Raw genomic sequence first — 21,246 nt, 5'->3', positions numbered from 1 at the left:
GGTTTTTACATCAGTACATGCATAAAAAGGAAAACTTAGAAAATGTCTGCCACGCCTGCCAACTCCTTGTTCTTTCTTTTGGGCCAGTACTTGTCATTATAATGCCAATATTGATCACCTGTCACTGGGTGGTTCAGCCTGACAAACCAGTTTGGCTTATAAATCTCGCGCTTCTGCTCTCTTCTCTTTCTTGCAGCTCTTTGCTTCTCCTCAACTCTGTGCTTTTCTCTCGATGCCTCATCGTACCTTCCATCCTCCATTGCTCGTTGGTCAGGTCTTAATCTCGTGTCAGTAGGAGCCAACCATGGTTTGATGTTGTCGTTGATCTCATTCAAAGTCACTGCAAAAGATGTTAAGTTGAATGGAATCTTTGGACGAGGGGCCGCTTGCCATACGAGGAATTTTCTACCACTGTACGGATCAGAAGTTTGGTGTTCACCCTCGGCATCAATTAACGAGTTTCTCCTCTTCTTCTCCGACAAGCCAGTAATCTTCTTAGCATAAATCTTAGAGTTCCATCTTCCTCCAATTGCCCAGCGTTCTTTGCCATGAGCATCTGAAGCGATACCCGACAACTGGTATGCCGAAGAAGCCTTCCATCCTCTTTGTTTCATATCAACTATAAGCACATCGCCGGTTGTGTGGTTTCTAACTTCCATCTGACCAAAGTTGTCCACAGTCGGATTACCAACAATAATTCCGACCACAGACGTGTTGACTTTCTTCCAACTGTAGAGCTCCTCTTGTACTTTGTGGCCCTCTTTGTCAACAACACCATTATCTGGTCTGATTTTACAGAACATTTTACCTAAATGTTTCACATCGAATGAGCGTCCACGGAACTGGGTGTCAACGGCATTCTCACCGTAATAATCCCATTTGACGGACTCAGCGTGACATGCACTAATAGGAGGGTGGTGACTCACTTGCTCTGTAAGTAATCTGAAAGATTGGTCGGGGCGCGAGTACTCGAACGTTTCACCTAATAAAGGATTGAAGGGCTTCGCAATTCTGTCAATAGTTGATGCATATTCAGATGCGGCAAAGGTTGCGACGTAGACGATACGCAAAGTTGAGTCAGGAATAGATGCCGCCTTATTCAACAAGTCATTATATTCGATATCTTCAGCTAGTCTTTGAAGCAAAGAGGTGCATTCATTAAAAGAAACAGGTAAAGACATGTGGGTCATATCTTTACCAATCATGGACTTCAAAATTCCCCATAATCCAATTTTCGGTCTGTCATCTTCATCCATGGCCAACTTTTTCCGGGGAGGCTTTTCGTAACCTAAGAACGACCCCTCTTCTTTGAGTTTTGCAAGCAGCTTCATTTGGGAATCCGTAACAGCTTTTTGTCCCCCTTCAGAAATACTTTCGGTTCCTTTAGTTGCAGTCTTCCCACTTGCAGCTTCATCTTCAGTAGCCACTGGCTCGATCTTCTTTGTTTCATCTGGATTGGTCAATGTATTCTGACTTTCGGATTTATCGGTCGACTTGTCCACTGTCGTTTCAGTTGTTGGATTCTCTTCGACAGTCGTTTCACCAGCCTTTGCGCTCGCTGGTTCTTCGACATCTTCATCAAAGTCATCAGCATCAAAGAATTCATCTTCAGAGTCGTTAAAAATTTCCTTGAATAACTGGCTTTGGTCCGTTTTAGTTTCAGTCTTCGCCAATGATTCTTCGTTGGTGATGCTTTGCGAATTCATAAGGCCAGTCGCTTGTTCGTTCGAAACATGGGCAGGTGACATTCCCTTCGATTCAAGCAACTTCTTCAACTTGTATTTCTTACCATCGTAAAGAGCCAACGCCTCTTCTCTCTTCTGGATCTCATTCTCAAGTTGACGTATTGAGCTTTCCCATAACTTGTTCACTTCTTGTTGACGATCGATTTTCTTGAGGAGCTTTTGATCTCTAATTGAGTTATAGGTGTCAAGCTGATCAATTAAGTCTTGAACATTCAGTAACGTCTTCATTCCGACATTGAATGTCTCATCGTTTCCGTCAGAAGTCGCATTGGCTCCTAAATCCTTGAACAAAGAAATAAGACTGGCCAACTCCACCTTGATAGCTCTCTTTGTGGATTGAATTTGATCCATTGAATACTTTGCGAGTTGATCGGCCGGTTCATCTGCTGAGGAGTCTCCATCGTAATCAGACCCACTGTCTTCCAAGTCGTAATCAAAGTCTTCAGAACCATAATGGAGGCCCTCCATGCTTGATCTATCATTCTGAACCGCCTTGCGTTCGTTGATTTGGCTCAAGCTACCGTGAGTGTTGCTTTTAGCAGAAGTCAGACGAGGCTCTGATGTTATAGAAGCACTGTCTTCTGCATCCGAGGGGGTGAAAGAGCTCAAGGACACTTGACTTGGAGATTTTTTATGTTTTCTGCGTCCTGGTACGTGCAATAAGCTGCTGCGTCTTCTTTCGTCCTCGGTATCCTCAAGAGCCTTAGGAGCATCTTCGGCCACAGATCTGCGCGAAGCGTTCTGTTTCCGTTTCATATTATCCTTAGCCAAAGTAATGGCATTCTGCAAAGTCCATACCCAACGGTTTGTTTCTACTGGGTGGTTTGCTTTCAAGTGCCACTTGATTCCGTTTTTGCCGATAATTTCAAACTTTAACTTTTCTGACGAGTCCAAGTGCAAGGTTGCAAAACCAAGGTTCAATGAACCACGACAAGCGTTGATAGTGTCGCCCTGGTTGGTGTAGTAGGAGACAATTCCGGACAGGTCCAAAACAAAATATCTCAACTTATAGCCCGAGGCAATATTGGTCCATTTTCTCAAGTACCCTTTGTAAGTAGGGGCATTTCCTGCCTTAATTGCATTGTTAGTCGAAGCCACTGGATCCATCATGTTCTGGTCACGCGAAGCCACTTTCAAAAGGCGTCTGATTGGATCAGCTTTGCTAGAAACCAAATCGATTGGGAGTTTGCCACGCTTGTCTCTCTTGAACGGATCACCGCCATGTTTCAAGATCCAATCGCACATTTCAAAATCTTCTTTGCGGATAAATTCATGGAGAACCGTGTTCCCAGTTTCCGGATCAGCACCATTGATGTCCAACAACTCTGCTGCACGAGGATTATTAACCAAAATATTCTCCAAGCCAGCAAAATCCCGGTTGCTGAACATGCGGCGCAAATCTGTCGCTGCTCGTTCGACAAACTTGGCCCGTTCGTATTGCATAAGCTGAGCAATATCCGTGTCCTTGGAAAGCTCCACGGGCTGTTTCCGGTCGGCATTAAGTACTGTGTCATTGATGTTTGGCAACGAAAGAAGGTATTTGACAACATTAAGGCGGCCCGCAGCAACTGCCAAGTGAAGAGGTGTATTCCCGTCCATATCCTGAGAGTTGACATCCAACGAGAATTTTTTGGACTCCACTAATGCTTGAATAGTAGCCAAGGGCGCCACTTGCACAGCGTAATGCAAAACGGTTTCTCGCAAGCGAATCAACTCTGTTGTTTCAATGGTGGATTGCACCGACTGAAGATCCTCGATCAATGATTCGACTTTCTTGATATCGCCTGCCCGTAGACAGTCAAGAAGTTTGAGTCGGATGAGGGAAGCACTAAGATGCAGCGACATTGTATTGTTTGATGTTGCTGTTTCTGTTTCTTGAGGTGAAGTTTATCTGTTAAAGTTTCCGTCTTGATCGCTTAATTGATAGATTGCTTCCTCGAAGATAGGAGTGTGATTCTCCCGACAGCCGGGGCTGCACGTGACCCACACATTCACTTGGGGAATGCCTATAGTGAGAAGCCCAAGAAAAATCTGGCGGTGTGGTTAAGGGAATTTCTGAGGAAGGCGCTCAATTGGAAATTTCTGCGCCACGTGTTCAGCCTCGTATGCCATTGCTGATTTGTCTTTGTATCTTTTTCTTGCGATTTTCTTCCCCGCGAGCGAGAAACGAAGCCTTCTAATTGAGAGCCCGTATCATACTAAAAAAAGCAGTGTGCATGGTGGAGAAGTAGAATGCAGTAGCCCCAAATGGGTCAAGTAAAACACTATGTTAACACCAACGCAGACAAATTGGACAATTCCTGGTTCCATCAAACAATCCCTGGACGGTCTGAACAAAAATAATCACAAGAGTGTTGGAGAACTCTCTTATTGTAGGCGTTTGGGGTCTACTGGCACAAATGGTATACGCAGTAAGACACGCGCAAAAAGTTTCGTTGAGGAAGCTTTTTCCATGCACGAGAAAAAATAAAAAAGTACAGCTGACTACTAGCGGCGGGTGTTTTCCAGTTTGTCGTTGCGTGCACTTTTTCCTTTTCGGCCACCTTTATGAGTCGCTTGACCGTTCGCTTCTTTCTATAATACTCCAGCTCCTTCTTATCAGTTTGCATTTCGAACCCTGACTCTGATACAGCTTCCCTCCTTCACACTAACCTCCTCTCATACCGGTACATATAGTGTTGATTTGGCCATCGAAGATGCTTCAAGAAAACTTGCTTCTTGCGTGCATTGTGGTCTTTCTGGCGTTCTTCCGCCTATGCCTGGCCTTAGGAATGTCCGTTCCTCCCGTTCAGATTGGAGATCGAAGAAGATATTCTTCCCTTGACAACTTACTAAATTGCGTCGGCTACAGCACGATGAAAGACGACATCATCATCGTCCGCGTGAAAAGCGGCGACAGACAAATCTCCCAGCTGTTGAACTTGCATGTGTTTGACAGTGAGGGCAATCAACTTCGTACTTTGCATGATACCGCCGGCGAACAAATGTTTATGTTTACCAACTTGAACAATCCTACGCAGCTCAATGACGAGAGCCCTGAAAAGCTCATAAATCGGAAAGACACAGGTAACTCCTATAGTGATTTGCTATCGCCAAATCAGGGCAAGTCGTATGTGTACATTTGTTTTGATAACATCTACACTGACAAGTCTTGGAGTTTCCAGAAACAGCATCGCGATGTGTTGTTCCAAATTTTAATCCGGAACATGACCACTTTGAAAGAAACAAACTATAATACTCTTGCCAAGCATTTCAATCTCAAAAACCTTGATGAGGTCGACCTTAATAACAATGACGAGTTTGTGATGGATTTCACAGAAACAGATTTTGAAAATGCCATGAACTCTTTGCATTCGGAATTGCAGCATGTTCTCAATGAACTTAAATTGGCCGAGAACAACATCAACACTCTTGTTGACCATCAGAAACTTTTGAGAAACGCAAATGAAACCATTTTCGAATCTTACACGAAGTCATGGCTTCTCCTCATCATTTGCATTTGTGCCTTCAGTGTAATCCAGCTAATTTACTACAAATGCTACTTGACCAGAAGGAAGATTATATGATGAAAAGACTATCTGCTTCATACTTTGTGTCGCTTAGTGAATTAGCTGGTTCTCGATTTACAATAGCTACCAAGCATGTGAATAATACATAATGGCATTTTATATCAATGCTACTTATTTCCGATGCTGCTTTCTTTATGCGCCGGTTCCCCTCATCTTTTCTCCATTGATGATATCCCGGCAGATGCTCTCCTGTGCTTCTCTATCAATAAAACTGCTCACATCAGAAAACATCATGCTTGCCTCGTATCCCATTCTAATTCTTTGCTCCGTTATACCTAATTCACAAGCACTTAATGCCTTGATAACGTTGTAGTACCTTGTGATGGTGTGTCTGATACTCTCGCTGATATCTGGATCGTTCTTGTCACTGTAGATTTCCCAAGATGATTCCTCTTCTAATCTTGTTATAGACACAGTGCCTTGGCCTGGATTATACGAGCCTTTAGTGTCAAATGATGCTTGCGCTTTATTACTAGATGCATTGGCTTTGGAGGAGACTTCACTTGGCGTTTTACTCAACCAGATATGACCATTGACACCTAGAATTATGCTGACATTTCCGGGAAAGTTATACGAGTGATTTTTCTGCTTGATGACTAAACTCGAAGGAACTTTCAAAAAGATTCCGTTTCTCAACTTACCGTATTTTAAGGAACGTGTGTGTAATGATGCTGACCCATTGCTAAAGATACTTTGTACCTCAGCATTTAATAGATCTCCTTCCTTTAAGAAATTTCTCATTTGTAGTTCATCGCTTTCGTTTTTTCTTCTCAAGACTCCTCCAGGTAAATTCACCGAACCGAGCATTAAAATGGCATCTTGCTTACATCCAATATCCACTTTCCACCTCTTTTGTCCCACTTCCGTGATCCTTCCGACAACGTGATCTCCAGTTTCTGCTTCATATCGTCCTCTTAACGGTATAACACTCAATAATCTGTTGACACGAGACACATTACCAGCAACTGAGGAATATGTTTCATTGCCCAAGGAGTATGTCCCGTGACCTTTCATCCAAGTAGGATCATCAGTGACTAGTTCTCCTGGAGTCACAATCGAAGCATTCTGGTTTGGTCTGGAACTCTGCAATTCTCTGTCTTGCTCTAAAGATTCATCGACGTTATCCATCTCGACGTCTGAGTCTTGATCAAAAATCTCATCCCTCTTGGTAGGTTTCGTTATTGTGATAACCAGATCCATGATATGTCACTAGTTTATTTCCCTTTGAGACGATAAAGAATTAAAGGCAATCTTCTCTGGTTGAATGTACACTTTTTTTGTGCGCGCGATGAGAAATGTAGTTTAAGCCTAGCAGTTCGCATCCACCTTAGCATATCTTTACCAGTCGCTCTTCCTCTTGTTGTTTGCAGGTCTATGCTAAAGAGATTTCAGCTGTTTCCAATCTTCAACCGAGAGCTATTTATTTCCCCTGCCAGATATCTCCATCTTTGGAACAAAACAGAAAGAAGGCTCATAATGCAAGACAAGTTTGGTCCCCCAGTCAACCGAGACATGAGAGTCCTTGACCGCTCCTTCTTCAAGAAAGATGTCAACCTCTTAGTAGCAACTTTCCCCGATCCAAAACACTTAGGTAATTTTGTCAAGGCATGCAAAGGCGAAATCCTTCTTTTACCTGGAGTGAAGCACATTGTGCCTGTTGAAAATACCAGAGGTGTTTTGTTGAGACAAGACATTGATGATATAAGCACTTACAAGGATAAACTATCTCCTACAGCATTGGAAAAGATAAAGGAATACGGCGTTTCTATCAAACCATATGTTCTTACATTGGATTATTCTTTCTGGAAAGCAGACGACATTTTGAACGCTGTTCTTCCCGAAAATTTGTTGGATGAAATTCCGACAGGCTTTGCACAGGCTGGCCACATTGCCCATTTGAATTTGCGACTGGAATTCAAGCCTTATGGTCCTTTGATTGGTCAGGTCATTTTGGATAAGAATTCCAAGATTGAGACTGTGGTTGACAAAGTCGACCTGATTGGCACAAAGTTCCGTACGTTCAAAATGAAGATTTTAGCCGGAAAAGACGACTTCATCGTTGAACAAAGTGAAAGTGGGTGCAAGTTTCGCTTCGACTTTAGTTCGGTGTATTGGAATTCTAGATTGAGCACGGAACATGAAAGATTAATTACGCAGTTTCAGCCGAATGAAGTAGTTGGTGACGTATTTGCAGGTGTTGGACCTTTTGCAGTCCCAGCTGGAAAAAAGAATGTTCTTGTCTTGGCAAACGATTTGAATCCCGAGTCCTACAAGTACTTGAAGGAAAACATTTCGCTTAATAATGTGCAGCAGTTTGTACAACCATACAATTACGACGGTAGGGAATTCATTCGTGAGTCGCCTAGAATATTATTGGAATGGGCTAAATCTGAAGGAAAAGTACAGAAGACGAAGACGATCAAGCGTCGGAAAGTTGATCCACAGACAAAGGAGAAAATCACCACCAAAGACGTTGAGGTGACAAGTGTTCCTATCCCAAAGTTCTTCACGAACTACGTCATGAACTTGCCAGATTCGGCCCTTACGTTTTTGGATGAATTTGTGGGATTGTATTCTCGGTTTCCTGAAGTGGAGGAAGCTGTCAAGAATGACCCCGACTTCAAGCTCCCGATAATTAATGTTCACTGTTTCGAAAAATATTCTCCTACTGAGACTGAGCCATCTATGGAAGAATTACACAGAAGAGTTCATGCAAAAATCGTCAAACTTATCGGCTTTGAAGCTCCCTTTGAAAAGTTTAGCTTTCATTTGGTGCGTAAGGTTTCTCCCACGAAGCCAATGTTTTGTGTAACTTTTGAGTTACCTCACGAAGTGGCATTCAAAAAATAGTCTTGTATAGACAAATCTTTAGACGTTTTCTATTTGTGCAATGTAGAGATCGCACTAGGATAAAGTGTACAATACCACCACCAAAAATAAACTGAACAAAAACAAATGGCTTCTAGCGAAATCCAGTACGATTTTTCTACTCTTGCGACTTCTTATTTAGGTTTCTTTGTGGATTCAGAAACTCTCCTGACATTTCTTAATACAACGCAGACTGGACTTGCGCATACTGCTTCAGGAACCGATTTCAGTGTACTAATGAAACACTTATTGGTGTCACTATGTATTTGCCTCTTGGAAATTCTATGTTTCTCGTATCTTCGTATTTATTTGAAGAATCTTTATCAACCTCTAGTCTTCCTGTCAATAAATGCGGACGATGTGGCTCGACAATCAGTTTTTGGATGGTTAATTCCAACTTGGAGGAAAAATACAAATGATTACATGCGGAGTGACCTAGACAGTTATTTTTTCATTCGATTTATTGACCTCTTGCTATTCTATTTCAGCACTTGTGGTATTCTTAATTTCGCCATTTTAGTTCCCATCAATTTCTCTGGTAATAGTACAACACATTTCGCTACTGGGTTAGACAAACTTAGCCTTTCAAACATTGCCCTATCAAAGGCAAATCGTCTCAATGCACATTTTGCTTGCACCTTGGTGTCAATTGCATTTTTTCATTGGGCTCTTTTTCGTGAAATGCAAAATATATTTGAGATAAGACAAGTCTACCTAACATCCATGTCGCATAAGCTCAAAGAGCTGTCACGTATTCTAATAGTAGGGGATGTACCAGAGGCTTACCGAAATATTGATAAACTTCAATCTCTCTTCAAGTTTTTCTCAGGTGGGTTAGAAGAAGTTTGGTTCACGGATGATTATACAAAATATGAAAGACAAACTGAGAAGGCCCAAGATGCATTAGACACATTCGAAGAGGCTCAAATTCGGTTTCTTCAAAAGAAAATTAAACTAAAAGATTCAAGCAACAACAAGAACCAGGAGAGTATACTTCCTCTGTGGCCATCAATTTTCTTTCCTTTGGTAAAGGTCCCGCTCTTGGAGAGACGGGTTTCGATCAGGCTACCCGGTATTTTTCGGGTCTTTTTGTTTCAAAAAAAGATTCCAATATTGGAGTTTTGTGTCCAAACATTAGCAGATACCAATGATATCTTACTACAACGCCTTCAGGATATCAAACTTGGTGATTTCGACAAGAAGGAAAAGGTTATTTTGAAGTTCCGATCACAAGAATCCATGCACATGGCACACCAGACATTACTCTCGAAGGAAATATGGTCTTTTAATCATTCACTAACCAAAGTCCATCCAGATGATATAATGTGGGACAATGTGATAAGAAAGAGCACTTTTTTTACTTCAGTAGAAAGATACTTCATATGTGTCATTAGCATTCTTGCCATTGCTCTTTACATTATTCCTGTTTCATTGATTACTTTATTGTCTCAAATTCCCGTCATTATCAAATTATTTCCTTTTATGATCTGGTTGGCAAGTACTCCAAAGCAGGTGAGAGAGGTTCTCTCGAGTTTACTACCAGCAATTTTGTTGAGCATACTTACCGAATGTCAGCTTCAAGTCTTTCAGATTTTAGTTCATTGGAAAGGGAAATGGAGCGGTAGCGAAAAGGAATTGGATCTACAACAATGGTACTTTGCGTTTCTTTTCATACAGCACTTTTTGGTGGTATCCATCCTGTCAAGTCTCATAGTTGTTGTTGTTCAGGCTGTTGAAAAGCCAGCATCAATTCCTATTATGTTAGCAGCTAATGTTCCAAAAAGTGCAACTTTCTTCTTTAAGTATTTGGCAGTGAAGGCATTTGCCATGTGCGGCGGTAGCTTTCTCCAAATATCTCGACTTACTAAACATTGGTTATACTATCCTTTCGTGGATACCACCCCAAGGTTAAAGAAAAAAAGACTTCATGATCTCCCAAAAATCAGTTGGGGATCTATTTATCCTTTGATATCTGTGTATGCTTCCATTGGTATTACTTACTGTGTAATTTCGCCCATGATATCTTTGTTCATGATATTTATATTCCTGTTGATTCTATTATATTATAAGTATGCCCTTGATGAGGTGTACTCACATGAAAATCCAAAGGACACATTTGGAATGTTGTATCCTCGGGCTCTTTTCCATCTATACTCTGGAATATATTGTTTAGAGTTCTGCATGATTGGTCTATTCTTTGCCCTGCGGAACCCCAATGGAGAGTGCCCCATGAAATTTCAGGGATTAGTGATGATTTTGGTTCTATTGTTGACCATATTCGGCAATGTGTATGTTCACACACATTTTGGAGCACATTTTGAGCACGTTCCAGTTCTCAACGAATGTGAAGAGTCTGATGACGTTTACACCAATAGTAACAGCGATCCCCTGCTGTATTTGCATCCGTGCTATTCTTTTGATAAGCCCCAGATCTGGCTTCCCGCAGACAAGCTGGGAGAGGCTAGTCGCATAATCAAGCGACTTTCTGTTTATGATAAGGCCTTCTCAGGTGGCACGATAGAAAATGCAAAGTTCACACATGGAGGATCGTTCATCTTAGACGCTAGTAACGACGCATTAAAATCATGAATGAATGGCATTATTAAATGAGATTACAGCATGAGCTCCAGTTCAAAGTCTGCCGAATTGTCACATGTCCAGTCATATACCCATGGCGAATCTGTCTCAGCTGTGAAGAACTTCTGCGATAGCTTCCCACTCACTCATCAATTTCCACTGACTCGTCAGAGCCACAAGCGAATCCTGGCCATATACGCAGAGCTCGTCAAATTGCGCCTCTGCCACATACTGGTTTGTCGTAGTAAACCCACTTTCTTCTTCAGGCGCAGGGACCAAAAGTTCAGATTTGGAAACGAAATAGCCCTTCTTGTCGCCAATGGGGATCGACTCGCCGACTAGCCTCAAACCACGAAACTGCGCGATGTGTTGGACGCGTCCGCCAACCACCTCGTTGCTTTTAGAAGGAGTAAAATACTCCGCAGTCTTTGCAGGCCCAGAATAATGGATTCTACAAGGGACAACATTCACTGTTACCTGTGGGAGAGCATCTGGAACGGAAATCGAAGATGCCATGGTTAAAGAGAGACGCGACGGAGTCAAAAAGGTGGAAAGTAACCTGCAGTAAGAATGGTCTTTCGTGCAGGTTTGGTTAGAGCACGGTATTACGCGAAAGCGGAATAATCAGGCGGCTTAAAATGGCTTGATAATTATAACTTGGAAGATGACCAATTCTCCTGCATGTATTCCTTTTGGCCAATGGCGCAACGGAAACTTGTAAAGCCAAGGTTACCATTTGGAAGCTCATACCGTAAAGTATGCGTCTTGTGTGCAGATTCAACGGAAATTGTATTGTATGTCTCGCATAAACCCGATAATCTGTAATTAAAGAGCAGTCAGACAAATTATCGGTCAAGGTACATAAGCGAAGCAACGGTGCTGCAAGCAGAAAAAAAAGAAAGAAAGAAAATTATCAAAGAACGAAAATCGATCTTCTTTATCATTCGGATCACATTTTCTCTCCAAGATGAGCATTGCCAATAACCCATTGAAAATTGTTGATATCTCCCAAATCAATGACACTACTGCCAAAGATATCCTTGATGCTGCTACATCGCAAGGATTTCTTTTCGTGGAAGGTCATGGATTCTCCGCTGAAGAAGTAGCGGATCTTTTCAAAATGTCCAAGGAGTTTTTCGAATTGCCTGAGGAGTACAAGTCCAAGTTTCCTATTGACACCACTAACAATGGGTACACGAACTACGGAGGAGAGAATCTCGATCCATCAAGTCAGAAGAAAGGAGATCCTAAAGAGGCATACAATTTCAGCGAGATTGACTTCACCACTTGCGAAACCAAAAGACCTCTTCCAGATTGGTTTACTCAAGACCCAAAAAGAGCACAGTTGGTTAAGAAGATGATTGGTGATTTGTACAAGTTGTCCAACAAGGTGTTGACACTTCTCGCTATCGGATTGAAGATCGAAGATACAGAAGGAACCCCTGGCTCTGAGTGGTTTACTTCGAGATATCGTCCTGACAAGGCTTCAGGCACCACTTTTAGATTTTTGCATTACCCGGGCCAAAAATCCTTGAGCCCAGAAGCTGTGATCAGAGCAGGTGCTCATACAGATTACGGATCGGCCACGCTATTGTTCCAACAGGAGAATCAGGAAGGATTGGAAATTTACTCCCCTGTGAGCAAAAAGTGGGAAGCTGTGCCATATGTGCCACCCAACTCGGAAAAATTCCCTGGTGAAGCAGCTCCTATTGTTATCAACATCGCCGACCAGTTGTCGTACTGGACTGGCGGGTTGTTGAAATCTACCATCCATAGAGTCAAGTTCCCTCCTAAAGTCCAGGAAACTGGCCAGGACCGTTACTCGATTGTTTTCTTCAGCCATCCGAACGACGAAACATTATTGGAGCCGGTGCCTAGCGACATGATTAGGTCGATCCAAGGGCGCGGGGCGAATAATGCCGAAAAAGTAGTTACGGCTAAAGAACACTTAGATAAGAGATTGGCTGCGACATACAACTGGTCCTACTAGAACTCGAGTTTAAGTTTCTTCGCCCGTGTGTGCTAATATTTGCTATTCTCTCCCATTGTTTCAGTTGATGAGAACAAAACCTTATAATGCTTATCGATGATTTTACGTCTTTTAATTCATGTCCTCTACTTTGAACTTTTGTAGCCCCATGAACGAACAAATATTTTGCGCGTAATTCCGCTCTTCCTGCGCGGCGGTTATCCCAACACAGTTATTTGATCCGGTGGTTATTTCGTATTGTTCTAGAAACCCAACACCAGTTTCTTTAGCCAAGGGGTAAAAGTTGATCTCTTGTCATTGTTGCTGAAATGGGGCTCTCAGGGAAAGTTGTGCACAAGCAAATATCTTCCCTCTCCAATTCGGACCTGCCGATCAATTCACCCAGAGTACGGAGTCAAGAAATCATTGCTACAGTCATCACAAATGTTCTGGAGGTTATCGAAATCATCAACCAACAAGAGAAGAAAAACTTCAAGCTTGGCGTGATCTTTTTAGTTATCGCTATTGGAACATGGATTTCGGGACTTGAGTTGGTCAATTCTGTGTTGAAAGGTGATGAGTTCCAAAAACCTTGGTTTCTTGCATTCTTGACCGGCTCATGTTTCATGTTGAACTTTGTTCCTGAAGTGTTAGGATTTTTTGCTCAGTTGATCTTCCGGAGACAGAATCACTCCACTGATCTTTCCCCCCAGCTTTCCTCGTCAGATTTGATGACTCATCATGATCACAGCCAAGAAGTTGCTATTGCTAAGAATGAAGACGATTTACACAAAGAAGGGCCGGTACCTCTTCGTAAAGGTGAAGTTTTATTGCTTGCACTCTACATTGCAACAATCTATTTTGCCTACAATGTTTTCGTCATGGCAGCTCTCCAGTACACATCTGCGTCCAACCAAACAGTTTTGGGATCGACCACTGCCATCTTCACGTTGTTTCTTGGAGTATATTTGGGAATTGACAAGTTTTCTGTCAAGAAAATGGTATGTGTTGTTTTCAGTTTGGTGGGTGTGGTATTAATTAGTGTTTCTGAAGGAACCCGAGATGAAGATGGCGGAAAATTCAAACCGAAGAATCCATTGCTAGGCAATTTTTTTGCCTTGATTGGAGCCTTTTGCTATGCATTGTATCTACTTGTCATGAAAATGAAATGTGGTACTGGTGAAAAGACTACAGACGAGCGGATCTTGTTTGGTTGGGTAGGCGTGTTCACCTTTATTTTAGGTTGCCCTATCTTGATTATCGTCAACGCTTTGGGCATCGAGGAGTTCCTGCTTCCACCTAACAACCGCGTACTTATCATGGTTAGTGTAAATGCTGTTTTCTCTGTGATCTCAGATTATGTGACTATTTTGGCTATGCTTCTCACAAGTCCCTTGATCACTTCGTTGGCCCTTACTTCGTCGATTCCAATCACCATCTTGATTGACTTTCTTGTTCTATCCTTTAATGAAGGTTCTTCGGGTGCTACTTCTAACCTCTCCACCTATATCTTTGGTGTGGGCTGCATTTTGGTTTCAGTTATTCTCATAAATCTTAACATCACTACTGAGAATGAGCTCATTGAAGAGGTCATAGACGATGCTCTTGAAGATGCAATAAGGCAAGACGAAGTGTTATCTCCCATTTTGTCGCCATATGTTGGGTCTCCTCATATTCATGAAGCTTCTCCTAGACAACACGCTTCCATTGGCATAAACCATTTATCGCCAAGTTTGAAATTTTTTAGAAAGAGACAAGGTCATGTTCTGTCTCCCTTGGTGCCAGCGCCATTGCTGGAGGCGACTGGTTTAAATTTGAACTCTGCTGGTACAGATGAATCCTCGCCTTTACAAAACGCCAACCATCACAAAAATCTTTATACGATAGATTCTTCTTTAGAAGGCGAGTCAACGGCAACGAATCTTGTTGTCTATGGTGGAGTGAATCATTCGTTTCATGTTAAAATGGTTCAAGACAATGAGAATGAAAGTAGCTAATATTAATAGTCTCTACTAAATATAAATATGCATCTCTATGGCTGGAAATAGCTTGGTACCCTTAGTCTCTTTCGATCTTGGTGTGCAAAACGTGTTCCCGCATGAACAAGGAGGAAAAGTAACCCAAAGCGATTGTCACTGTGCTGAAGATGAATGTACCACGGCAACCTAACTGATACGATTTCATAATCGCATGTTGAACAATTTTAGGCGCTTCTTTGGCGTAGCTAGTGTTTTCCAACGCTCTGCTAATAATATCATTGGCCAACTTCTCATCACTAACCAAAGCATGTATTCTTGACACCATTTGAGATCTGGTGACATTTTGGAACACAGCACTAGCAATGGCAACACCCAAAGTTGAGCCGGTGGCTCTGAAAGTATACTGGATCGAAGTAGTGCAAGCCTGGTACTTTACAGGAACGGCAGCAATTAAGGAAAGTAAAGTCACTGTAAGCATGCACAGGTAACCCAAACCTGGAATAAGCAATATAGTAAACTGGGTGAAAAGCGAGGATTTGGGGCTCAATAAGATTATCCTGATCATTCCAAGAAGACTGAGAAGACCCACAGCCACAGTAAGCTTGTAGTATCTTCCTGTCTTGCGCATGTATAAACCGGCGCCCACAGAACCGCAAGAGACGGCAAAGAAGTTTGGAATCAAACGCTCACCACCTTGAGTGGCCGAAAACCCCATGCCTGCTTGAAAGAAAAGGGGCACGTAGAAGAGATAAGCAAAAACACCCATAGTGTAGAACCAGTTGGAAAGCGAGGATGCCAATACTGTACGCTCTGTCATCACTTCCATAGGAATAATTGGCTCCAGCGAGACATACGTTTCAACATAAACAAAGGCAACGAGAAGCGCGGCAGACACGATAATAAGAGTGATGAAAAATGGTGACAGGTACGCCAACTGTTTACCTCCCATAGACGCAGCAGTAAGAATCAGCATGAATGCGGACACCAATAAGAAGGCGCCCAAGAAATCGACTCTTTTCAATTTTTCCTTGAATTCTGTGCCTGGAGATCCCAAGCCGGGAGACCCGGCAGGCAAATTAAGGTAGGAGTAGATGGCTACACCCACTATGGCTGCAAGTGGGACCTGGAGTACAAACACATACTTCCAGCCAAAATAATCTGCTACTGCACCACCAATGATACCACCAGAGGCTGCACCAAGACCAAAGCAAATGTTGGCCAAACCTTGGTACAATCCTCTTTCCCGAAGAGGAATTAAATCGGACATTGTGATCGTTCCCAAGGTGGTTAGACCCGAGCCACCACACCCGGTAATGAAACGGCCAAAAACCAACCAGAACAACGAGTCTGTGACGCAGATGCAGCACCCGACTCCAAAGAAAGCACAACAAATCACAAGCAACACTTTTCTGCCGAAAATATCCGACAACTTACCAAAAAGAGGCTGGAATGCTGAGCACGACAACAAGTATGCTGTGGCAATCCATGCAATGTTTTCCACAGCATTCAAGTCCGAGGCAATCACAGAAAGCAATGTCGTGACCACGGTGGTATCTAGCGCAGCCAAAAAACTGGCCATGTACAAACTTCCAATGACAGTATAGAGCTGTCTCTTTGGCAAAGCGAAACCGTTCAAGTCGTCTGTTTCGCCTTCGCCTTCTCTTTCCTCGGGCGCCCTGTAGCCGGTATTTTCCTCACTCAAAGACCCATACTGATGCGACGCTAATGTGTCTTTACTAATCAACCCAACGTCTTCAGCAGCTAGTTCGCCTGCAATCACACCCGCTCCTCCTGTAGAGCTATCTTTAATGATGTTCGGACTTAACGGGGTATTATTGTGAGCATTGCTCGATTTAGGTGTAATAGACATAGTTCAATGATGTAACTTGTTCTGTGGGAGACTGTATCTTTTATATCCTGGAAGATAGTGCGGATTTGTGCGTACAAATTTCCGTTGTCGCAGATAGCGATACCGCTTTGGGAATGGTGTGGCGCTGATAAGACAAGCCGGTAAACTGGAGATTGTTTCTTTAGATGGATTGGCCAATAATTCTCTCATTATATGGATACGAATAGCTTCCAAGTAAATGTTTATCCGCCCCTTCAAAGGTGAGGCATACCATTTGCTTTCACAGCTGCCATATTTACACTAAAATCCAAATGTTCAAGAAAGGTCGCGTGGTCTAGTTGGTTACGACGTCTGCTTCACACGCAGAAGGTCCCCAGTTCGAGCCTGGGCGTGATCATTTTTTTTTGCTAAAATCCGCGCGTTGTATGGCCGAGGTAATGTATACACCTAAATTGAGCACATGATCCATTCTCTAAAAGTGCACCTTATTTAAGGAACAATCGGTTTCATTTTTTTCGTGACTCTTGCTGTTTCCTCCATTACCAAATTGTTTTCCTGATTGTGAAACTAGCATAGACACATTGGGAACGTCTGAATCTTCGAATATCTCCCCCATGTGACACCTTACAAAAGGTCTCCTGTATGATGTGGGGATTACCCTTTATAGTATGCGACTCTCATTTCCATATGAATTACCATCAACATATAAAATCCGGGAGAGGTCTGTTGTGAATTCCACGTCCGAGAACCACGTCTGAAATGGAAACCCTAGAAATTCACTCGAAGGATTTCTTGGTCAAATGGGTCCATGCTCCGGACAATTGTTCAATTGTCTGGGAGCTTAAACCTTTGAAAAAGTCTATTAATTTCGGCATTTACAAAAAGAGTGATTTCAGCACCTCCACGGATCTGTTGGCAGGAGAACTGCTGGATAGAAATAATGCTCCAGAGAGGCCTATGGCCCCATTTTCTGATTCCTCAGACACAATGGATTCTATTGCAATGAACCGCATGAGGTCGCAGTCGGTTGCTTCTGTCAACCAAATTACAGAACTGAGCACTTATAAAACAAAATCAAGGTCGTCGACATTTTCTTCTAATTTGAACAGCTCGAACTTGGTGCCAATTAAAAAATACAACAAGCTCATACCTGGCGAATTGTTGAAAGGTACTTTCGAGATAACGAAAGGTGGCATGTTTGCATTTATTTTTGACAATTCTTTCTCAAAAACCACCAGCAAAAAAGTTCTCTTTAGCTCTACAATCGTGCCTAATGCAGACTCTAGCTCTATGTCAAAAGCCAGCTCGTTCATCAATAATGGCACTCCTTTGCCATCTCCAAGTTTCGGGCCACGTTCGAAAGACCTTTCGAACAATATAATGACAACTAAAAATGGCGAGGTCTTGCAAAGTGTTCTTTTAAAAAAAAGGAGAAAAAAGCTCCAGGGATTTACGAAAAGACTATTTGTTCTCAATTTCAAGTACGGCACGTTGTCATACTTCAAAAACAATGACAAAAATTTGAGAGGCCAAATGCCAATCAAATCGTCGATTGTCAGCGCAAATTCTAAAACAAGGGAGTTTTTTATTGACTCTGGAATGGAAGTTTGGGACCTCAAGGCTCTAAACAAAGATGATTTTGATGCCTGGGTAGATGCATTCAATATCGTCAAGAAAAATGAATCAACTCCTCAAGAATCAGCAGCCAAAGGACATAATGACGACTATAAGAGCATTCTTGTGGATACAGAGAGGAGGTTGGCGTCGTTGTTGTCTGGTGACTATGATAAGAGCGAGTTAGAGAAGCATATACTGGCAATTTGCAGTCAAGTGCAAGAGTTTCTCGAAAGAAACAGTGGACTTGACCTTTCTCCTTCAGTTTCTACTGCTGAGTTTTTCGATGCTAGAGATGAAATTGATGAGTCTGTGGTAATTATGGATTCTTTCCCAACTGAGAAGAAGTGGGATGATGAACTGGAAGAGCATGAATCATCTGACTCTGATTCAAATTCAGAAGACGAGTTACCGGTCCCTTCTGCCTCCCTCCATGATGCAGCATCTGAACAAAACCCCAGCACGACCGACGACGCAGACCTTTCGTTGTGTCCTTTACCTCTTGAGCCGGTGAAAAGAATTGCAGATGTTCCAGTATTCGAACATGATCCTCCTAGCCTTCTCTCTTTTGTCCGCAAGAACGTTGGTAAAGATATGTCTTCCTTGTCGATGCCCGTGGATATGAACGAACCTGTTTCGATCTTGCAAAAGTACGCTGAAATTTTGGAGTACTGTGACATGATAGATAATGCATTGCAAGGCAATTACCTGGAAGCCTCAGGGGAGAAGATTCTTCGAATTGCTGCCTTCGCAGTCACATACCTCTCGAGTATGAGGAAGAAAGTACGGAGTTTGAGGAAACCATTTAACCCTTTGCTAGGAGAAACATTCGAGCTTGTTAGAGAAGATAAAGGTTTCCGCCTCGTTAGCGAAAAAGTATCTCACAGACCTGCAGTTTTTGCCATGAATGCTGAGTCCCAAACGTGGACATTGTCTTTTAGTCCAGCGCCGACTCAGAAGTTTTGGGGTAAAACCTCGGAGTTTTACACTAGTGGCACAGTGAGGTTGAGTATAAAGTCGACCGGTGAAGTCTTCACCTGGAACCATCCTACATGTGTACTCAAAAACATCATCGCAGGAGAGAAGTATACAGAGCCTTCATCGTCCATAAGCGTCAAATCCAGTTCTGGTCAAAGAGCCGTTGTTGAGTTTGCGAAAGGAGGAATGTTTACTGGCCGCTCAGAGGATTTAACGATCAAGGCTTATGATTCTCAAAAAAGGAGCCTTCCCTCAACTGTGGTTGGTACGTGGACGGAATCGATGACCTTAAAATCAGGAACCATCGAGAAAACAATATGGACAGCTGGTGCTATGTTACCTAATTGGGAGAAAAAGTTCGGTTTTACAGAGTTTGTGGGCACCTTAAACAAAATTACCAAAATAGAAGACGGGTTCTTACCTCCATCAGATTCTCGGTTGAGACCAGATATGCAAGCATACGAAAAATGTGACATTCTGAGTGCTGAAAAACTCAAGCATCAATTGGAAGAAGGTCAAAGAGCACGTCGGAAGAAACTCGAACAGCTGGGAGGCTCGCATGTTCCGTTATACTTTGTCCATGAAGGAGGAGATCCTTCTAAGCCCGAAACTGGGGAATGGGTGTACAAGAAAGGTCCTGAAAGCTACTGGAATAGGAGGAAGGCACAAAAATGGCCAGAAACGGCAAAATTATGGTGATCACTATATACTTAGGATTAGTTATCTAAAGCTTTAAATTAAGACGCTCCTCGGAACTTGACCTCGAGGATAGATCAAAAGTTGGTTCTTCTAATTCGACGGAATTCATTCCTGATGAGGCTCCGGTGAAAGAAGATGAGTTCCGATTCCGGAACAACATGAACTGAACTTGCTTTCTAACACTGTTGAGAAGAGCCCTTTGCAAATTCATTTCGTCCTTCATGAGGAAATTATCATTCATGAGGTTGTTCAAAATGTTTTGGCGTTCCGTAGCGGCACCTGCTTCGCGTTCAACGAAGGGGTTCACTTTCTCTTCTAATTCACTTCTCAATCTTTCAACCTCGTAGTTGATATGGATGAGCGCGTCTTGGTTTAAGTCCCTCCTAAAGTTTCCAATCTCCTCAATGTGCTGATTGTAGCCAAGGTTCGTAATCCTTCCTTGAACTATTCCATCTAGAATCTGATTTATCTGTTTCTTAAGAACTTTGTTCTCATCAACAACCTCCTCGATTCTGTTTTCTAGCTTCTTGACATACGGCAAAAGCAGATTGAGTGAGCAATTACCATGCAGCAAATGGTTTTCCAATGATGGCTCCGTATCTCCAGACCATGGACACCCGATTTCGCGTGCTGGACACACTATTCTTCCAGACTTTAAGCAATTCTCACTGTGCTTTTTCAAATTCTTGAGTGGTATCATGTCATTATTGCAAAGCTCGCACTTTGAATAATTGAAAGCACATTCTGTCGTCAAATGACTCTCTTCTATTATTTTTGTGATTTTCTCTTCACAGAATTTGCATTTGTACTCCTCGTGGACGCAGTGTTCTTCGTCTTTGAGAAATCTTCTTTCTGTTAATTCATAACAACGGAAAGAGCTCTCTTCGTCGGCTGGAAGGGTGTCTTCTTCTTGTTCATCAGCGATCACATTTCTTTGTTTGCGAGCTCGATTACAAGGTACACGAGTAAAATCGCATTCCTGGCGAACATGATGGTCTATCTCCCAGCGATGACCACTCCATTCACATCCCCTATCACGGTTTAAGCAGTATACACGAAGATCGTCAACCATATTCGTAACAATCAATGGTGTAGGAAATAGTTCATTCAAATCTTTAGCATCTATGGGAGTCCGATCAAGAGGACAGAACCCCGTCAAAGTGTCGTCATCTGAACTCGAACCGATTTTAAAGCATTCTTCGATGCATTCTTTGCAGAACGTGTGGCCACATAGGGTTGTCATTGGAGATAAGAAAGGTTGCTGGCATATGGGACAATTTAAGTGTTCAGTGTTTTCAAGATACTTCAAGTTACGAAGATCTGGGACACTCATCGGGTCTATTAGATCAAAGGCATTTTTGAGCCGTCGAACACTGAGTTCCAAAGAAGAACACGACAT

At 42.5% G+C, this 21,246-nt stretch overlaps 11 protein-coding genes and 1 non-coding gene across 12 annotated transcripts; 7 read left to right on the top strand and 5 right to left on the bottom strand. All coding sequences in view use genetic code 12, as the record gives it.

Moving 5' to 3' along the window:
* Nucleotides 1–35: 35 nt before the first annotated feature.
* FOB63_000770 (oxysterol-binding protein related protein) lies at nt 36–3,590 on the bottom strand (the record flags this gene model as incomplete). Its single annotated transcript, XM_002619612.2, has 1 exon — nt 36–3,590. One exon carries the CDS (start codon nt 3,588–3,590, stop codon nt 36–38), a length of 3,555 nt encoding a protein of 1,184 aa, XP_002619658.2.
* An 851-nt stretch (nt 3,591–4,441) lies between these two features.
* On the top strand, nt 4,442–5,311 carry FOB63_000769 (emp24/gp25L/p24 family/GOLD protein; the record flags this gene model as incomplete). The annotated part of the gene is made up of 1 exon (XM_002619611.2): nt 4,442–5,311. One exon carries the CDS (start codon nt 4,442–4,444, stop codon nt 5,309–5,311), a length of 870 nt encoding a protein of 289 aa, XP_002619657.2.
* Nucleotides 5,312–5,446: 135 nt separating this feature from the next.
* FOB63_000768 (exosome non-catalytic core subunit) lies at nt 5,447–6,514 on the bottom strand (the record flags this gene model as incomplete). Its single annotated transcript, XM_002619610.2, has 1 exon — nt 5,447–6,514. One exon carries the CDS (start codon nt 6,512–6,514, stop codon nt 5,447–5,449), a length of 1,068 nt encoding a protein of 355 aa, XP_002619656.2.
* Nucleotides 6,515–6,688: 174 nt separating this feature from the next.
* FOB63_000767 (tRNA (guanine) methyltransferase) lies at nt 6,689–8,164 on the top strand (the record flags this gene model as incomplete). Its single annotated transcript, XM_002619609.2, has 1 exon — nt 6,689–8,164. One exon carries the CDS (start codon nt 6,689–6,691, stop codon nt 8,162–8,164), a length of 1,476 nt encoding a protein of 491 aa, XP_002619655.2.
* Nucleotides 8,165–8,269: 105 nt separating this feature from the next.
* Nucleotides 8,270–10,771, top strand: SPO75 (Spo75p; the record flags this gene model as incomplete). Its single annotated transcript, XM_002619608.2, has 1 exon — nt 8,270–10,771. The coding sequence occupies one exon, from the start codon at nt 8,270–8,272 to the stop codon at nt 10,769–10,771; it is 2,502 nt and encodes an 833-aa protein (XP_002619654.2).
* Nucleotides 10,772–10,867: 96 nt separating this feature from the next.
* Nucleotides 10,868–11,275, bottom strand: FOB63_000765 (uncharacterized protein; the record flags this gene model as incomplete). The annotated part of the gene is made up of 1 exon (XM_002619607.2): nt 10,868–11,275. The coding sequence occupies one exon, from the start codon at nt 11,273–11,275 to the stop codon at nt 10,868–10,870; it is 408 nt and encodes a 135-aa protein (XP_002619653.2).
* A 451-nt stretch (nt 11,276–11,726) lies between these two features.
* FOB63_000764 (uncharacterized protein) lies at nt 11,727–12,749 on the top strand (the record flags this gene model as incomplete). Its single annotated transcript, XM_002619606.2, has 1 exon — nt 11,727–12,749. One exon carries the CDS (start codon nt 11,727–11,729, stop codon nt 12,747–12,749), a length of 1,023 nt encoding a protein of 340 aa, XP_002619652.2.
* Nucleotides 12,750–13,057: 308 nt separating this feature from the next.
* On the top strand, nt 13,058–14,725 carry FOB63_000763 (uncharacterized protein; the record flags this gene model as incomplete). Its single annotated transcript, XM_002619605.2, has 1 exon — nt 13,058–14,725. One exon carries the CDS (start codon nt 13,058–13,060, stop codon nt 14,723–14,725), a length of 1,668 nt encoding a protein of 555 aa, XP_002619651.1.
* A 61-nt stretch (nt 14,726–14,786) lies between these two features.
* FOB63_000762 (uncharacterized protein) lies at nt 14,787–16,577 on the bottom strand (the record flags this gene model as incomplete). The annotated part of the gene is made up of 1 exon (XM_002619604.2): nt 14,787–16,577. One exon carries the CDS (start codon nt 16,575–16,577, stop codon nt 14,787–14,789), a length of 1,791 nt encoding a protein of 596 aa, XP_002619650.2.
* A 302-nt stretch (nt 16,578–16,879) lies between these two features.
* FOB63_005510 lies at nt 16,880–16,953 on the top strand. The gene has a single exon. It is a non-coding gene; the product is annotated as a tRNA-Val (tRNA).
* A 362-nt stretch (nt 16,954–17,315) lies between these two features.
* Nucleotides 17,316–19,847, top strand: OSH3 (oxysterol-binding protein related protein; the record flags this gene model as incomplete). The annotated part of the gene is made up of 1 exon (XM_002619603.1): nt 17,316–19,847. The coding sequence occupies one exon, from the start codon at nt 17,316–17,318 to the stop codon at nt 19,845–19,847; it is 2,532 nt and encodes an 843-aa protein (XP_002619649.1).
* A 25-nt stretch (nt 19,848–19,872) lies between these two features.
* FOB63_000760 (uncharacterized protein) lies at nt 19,873–21,246 on the bottom strand (the record flags this gene model as incomplete). The annotated part of the gene is made up of 1 exon (XM_002619602.1): nt 19,873–21,246. The coding sequence occupies one exon, from the start codon at nt 21,244–21,246 to the stop codon at nt 19,873–19,875; it is 1,374 nt and encodes a 457-aa protein (XP_002619648.1).

The sequence above is a fragment of the Clavispora lusitaniae genome (assembly GCF_014636115.1).
Source record: "Clavispora lusitaniae strain FDAARGOS_655 chromosome Unknown tig00000003_pilon, whole genome shotgun sequence".
NCBI lineage: Eukaryota > Fungi > Ascomycota > Pichiomycetes > Serinales > Metschnikowiaceae > Clavispora > Clavispora lusitaniae.
This window is presented reverse-complemented; position numbering and strand designations above follow the sequence as displayed.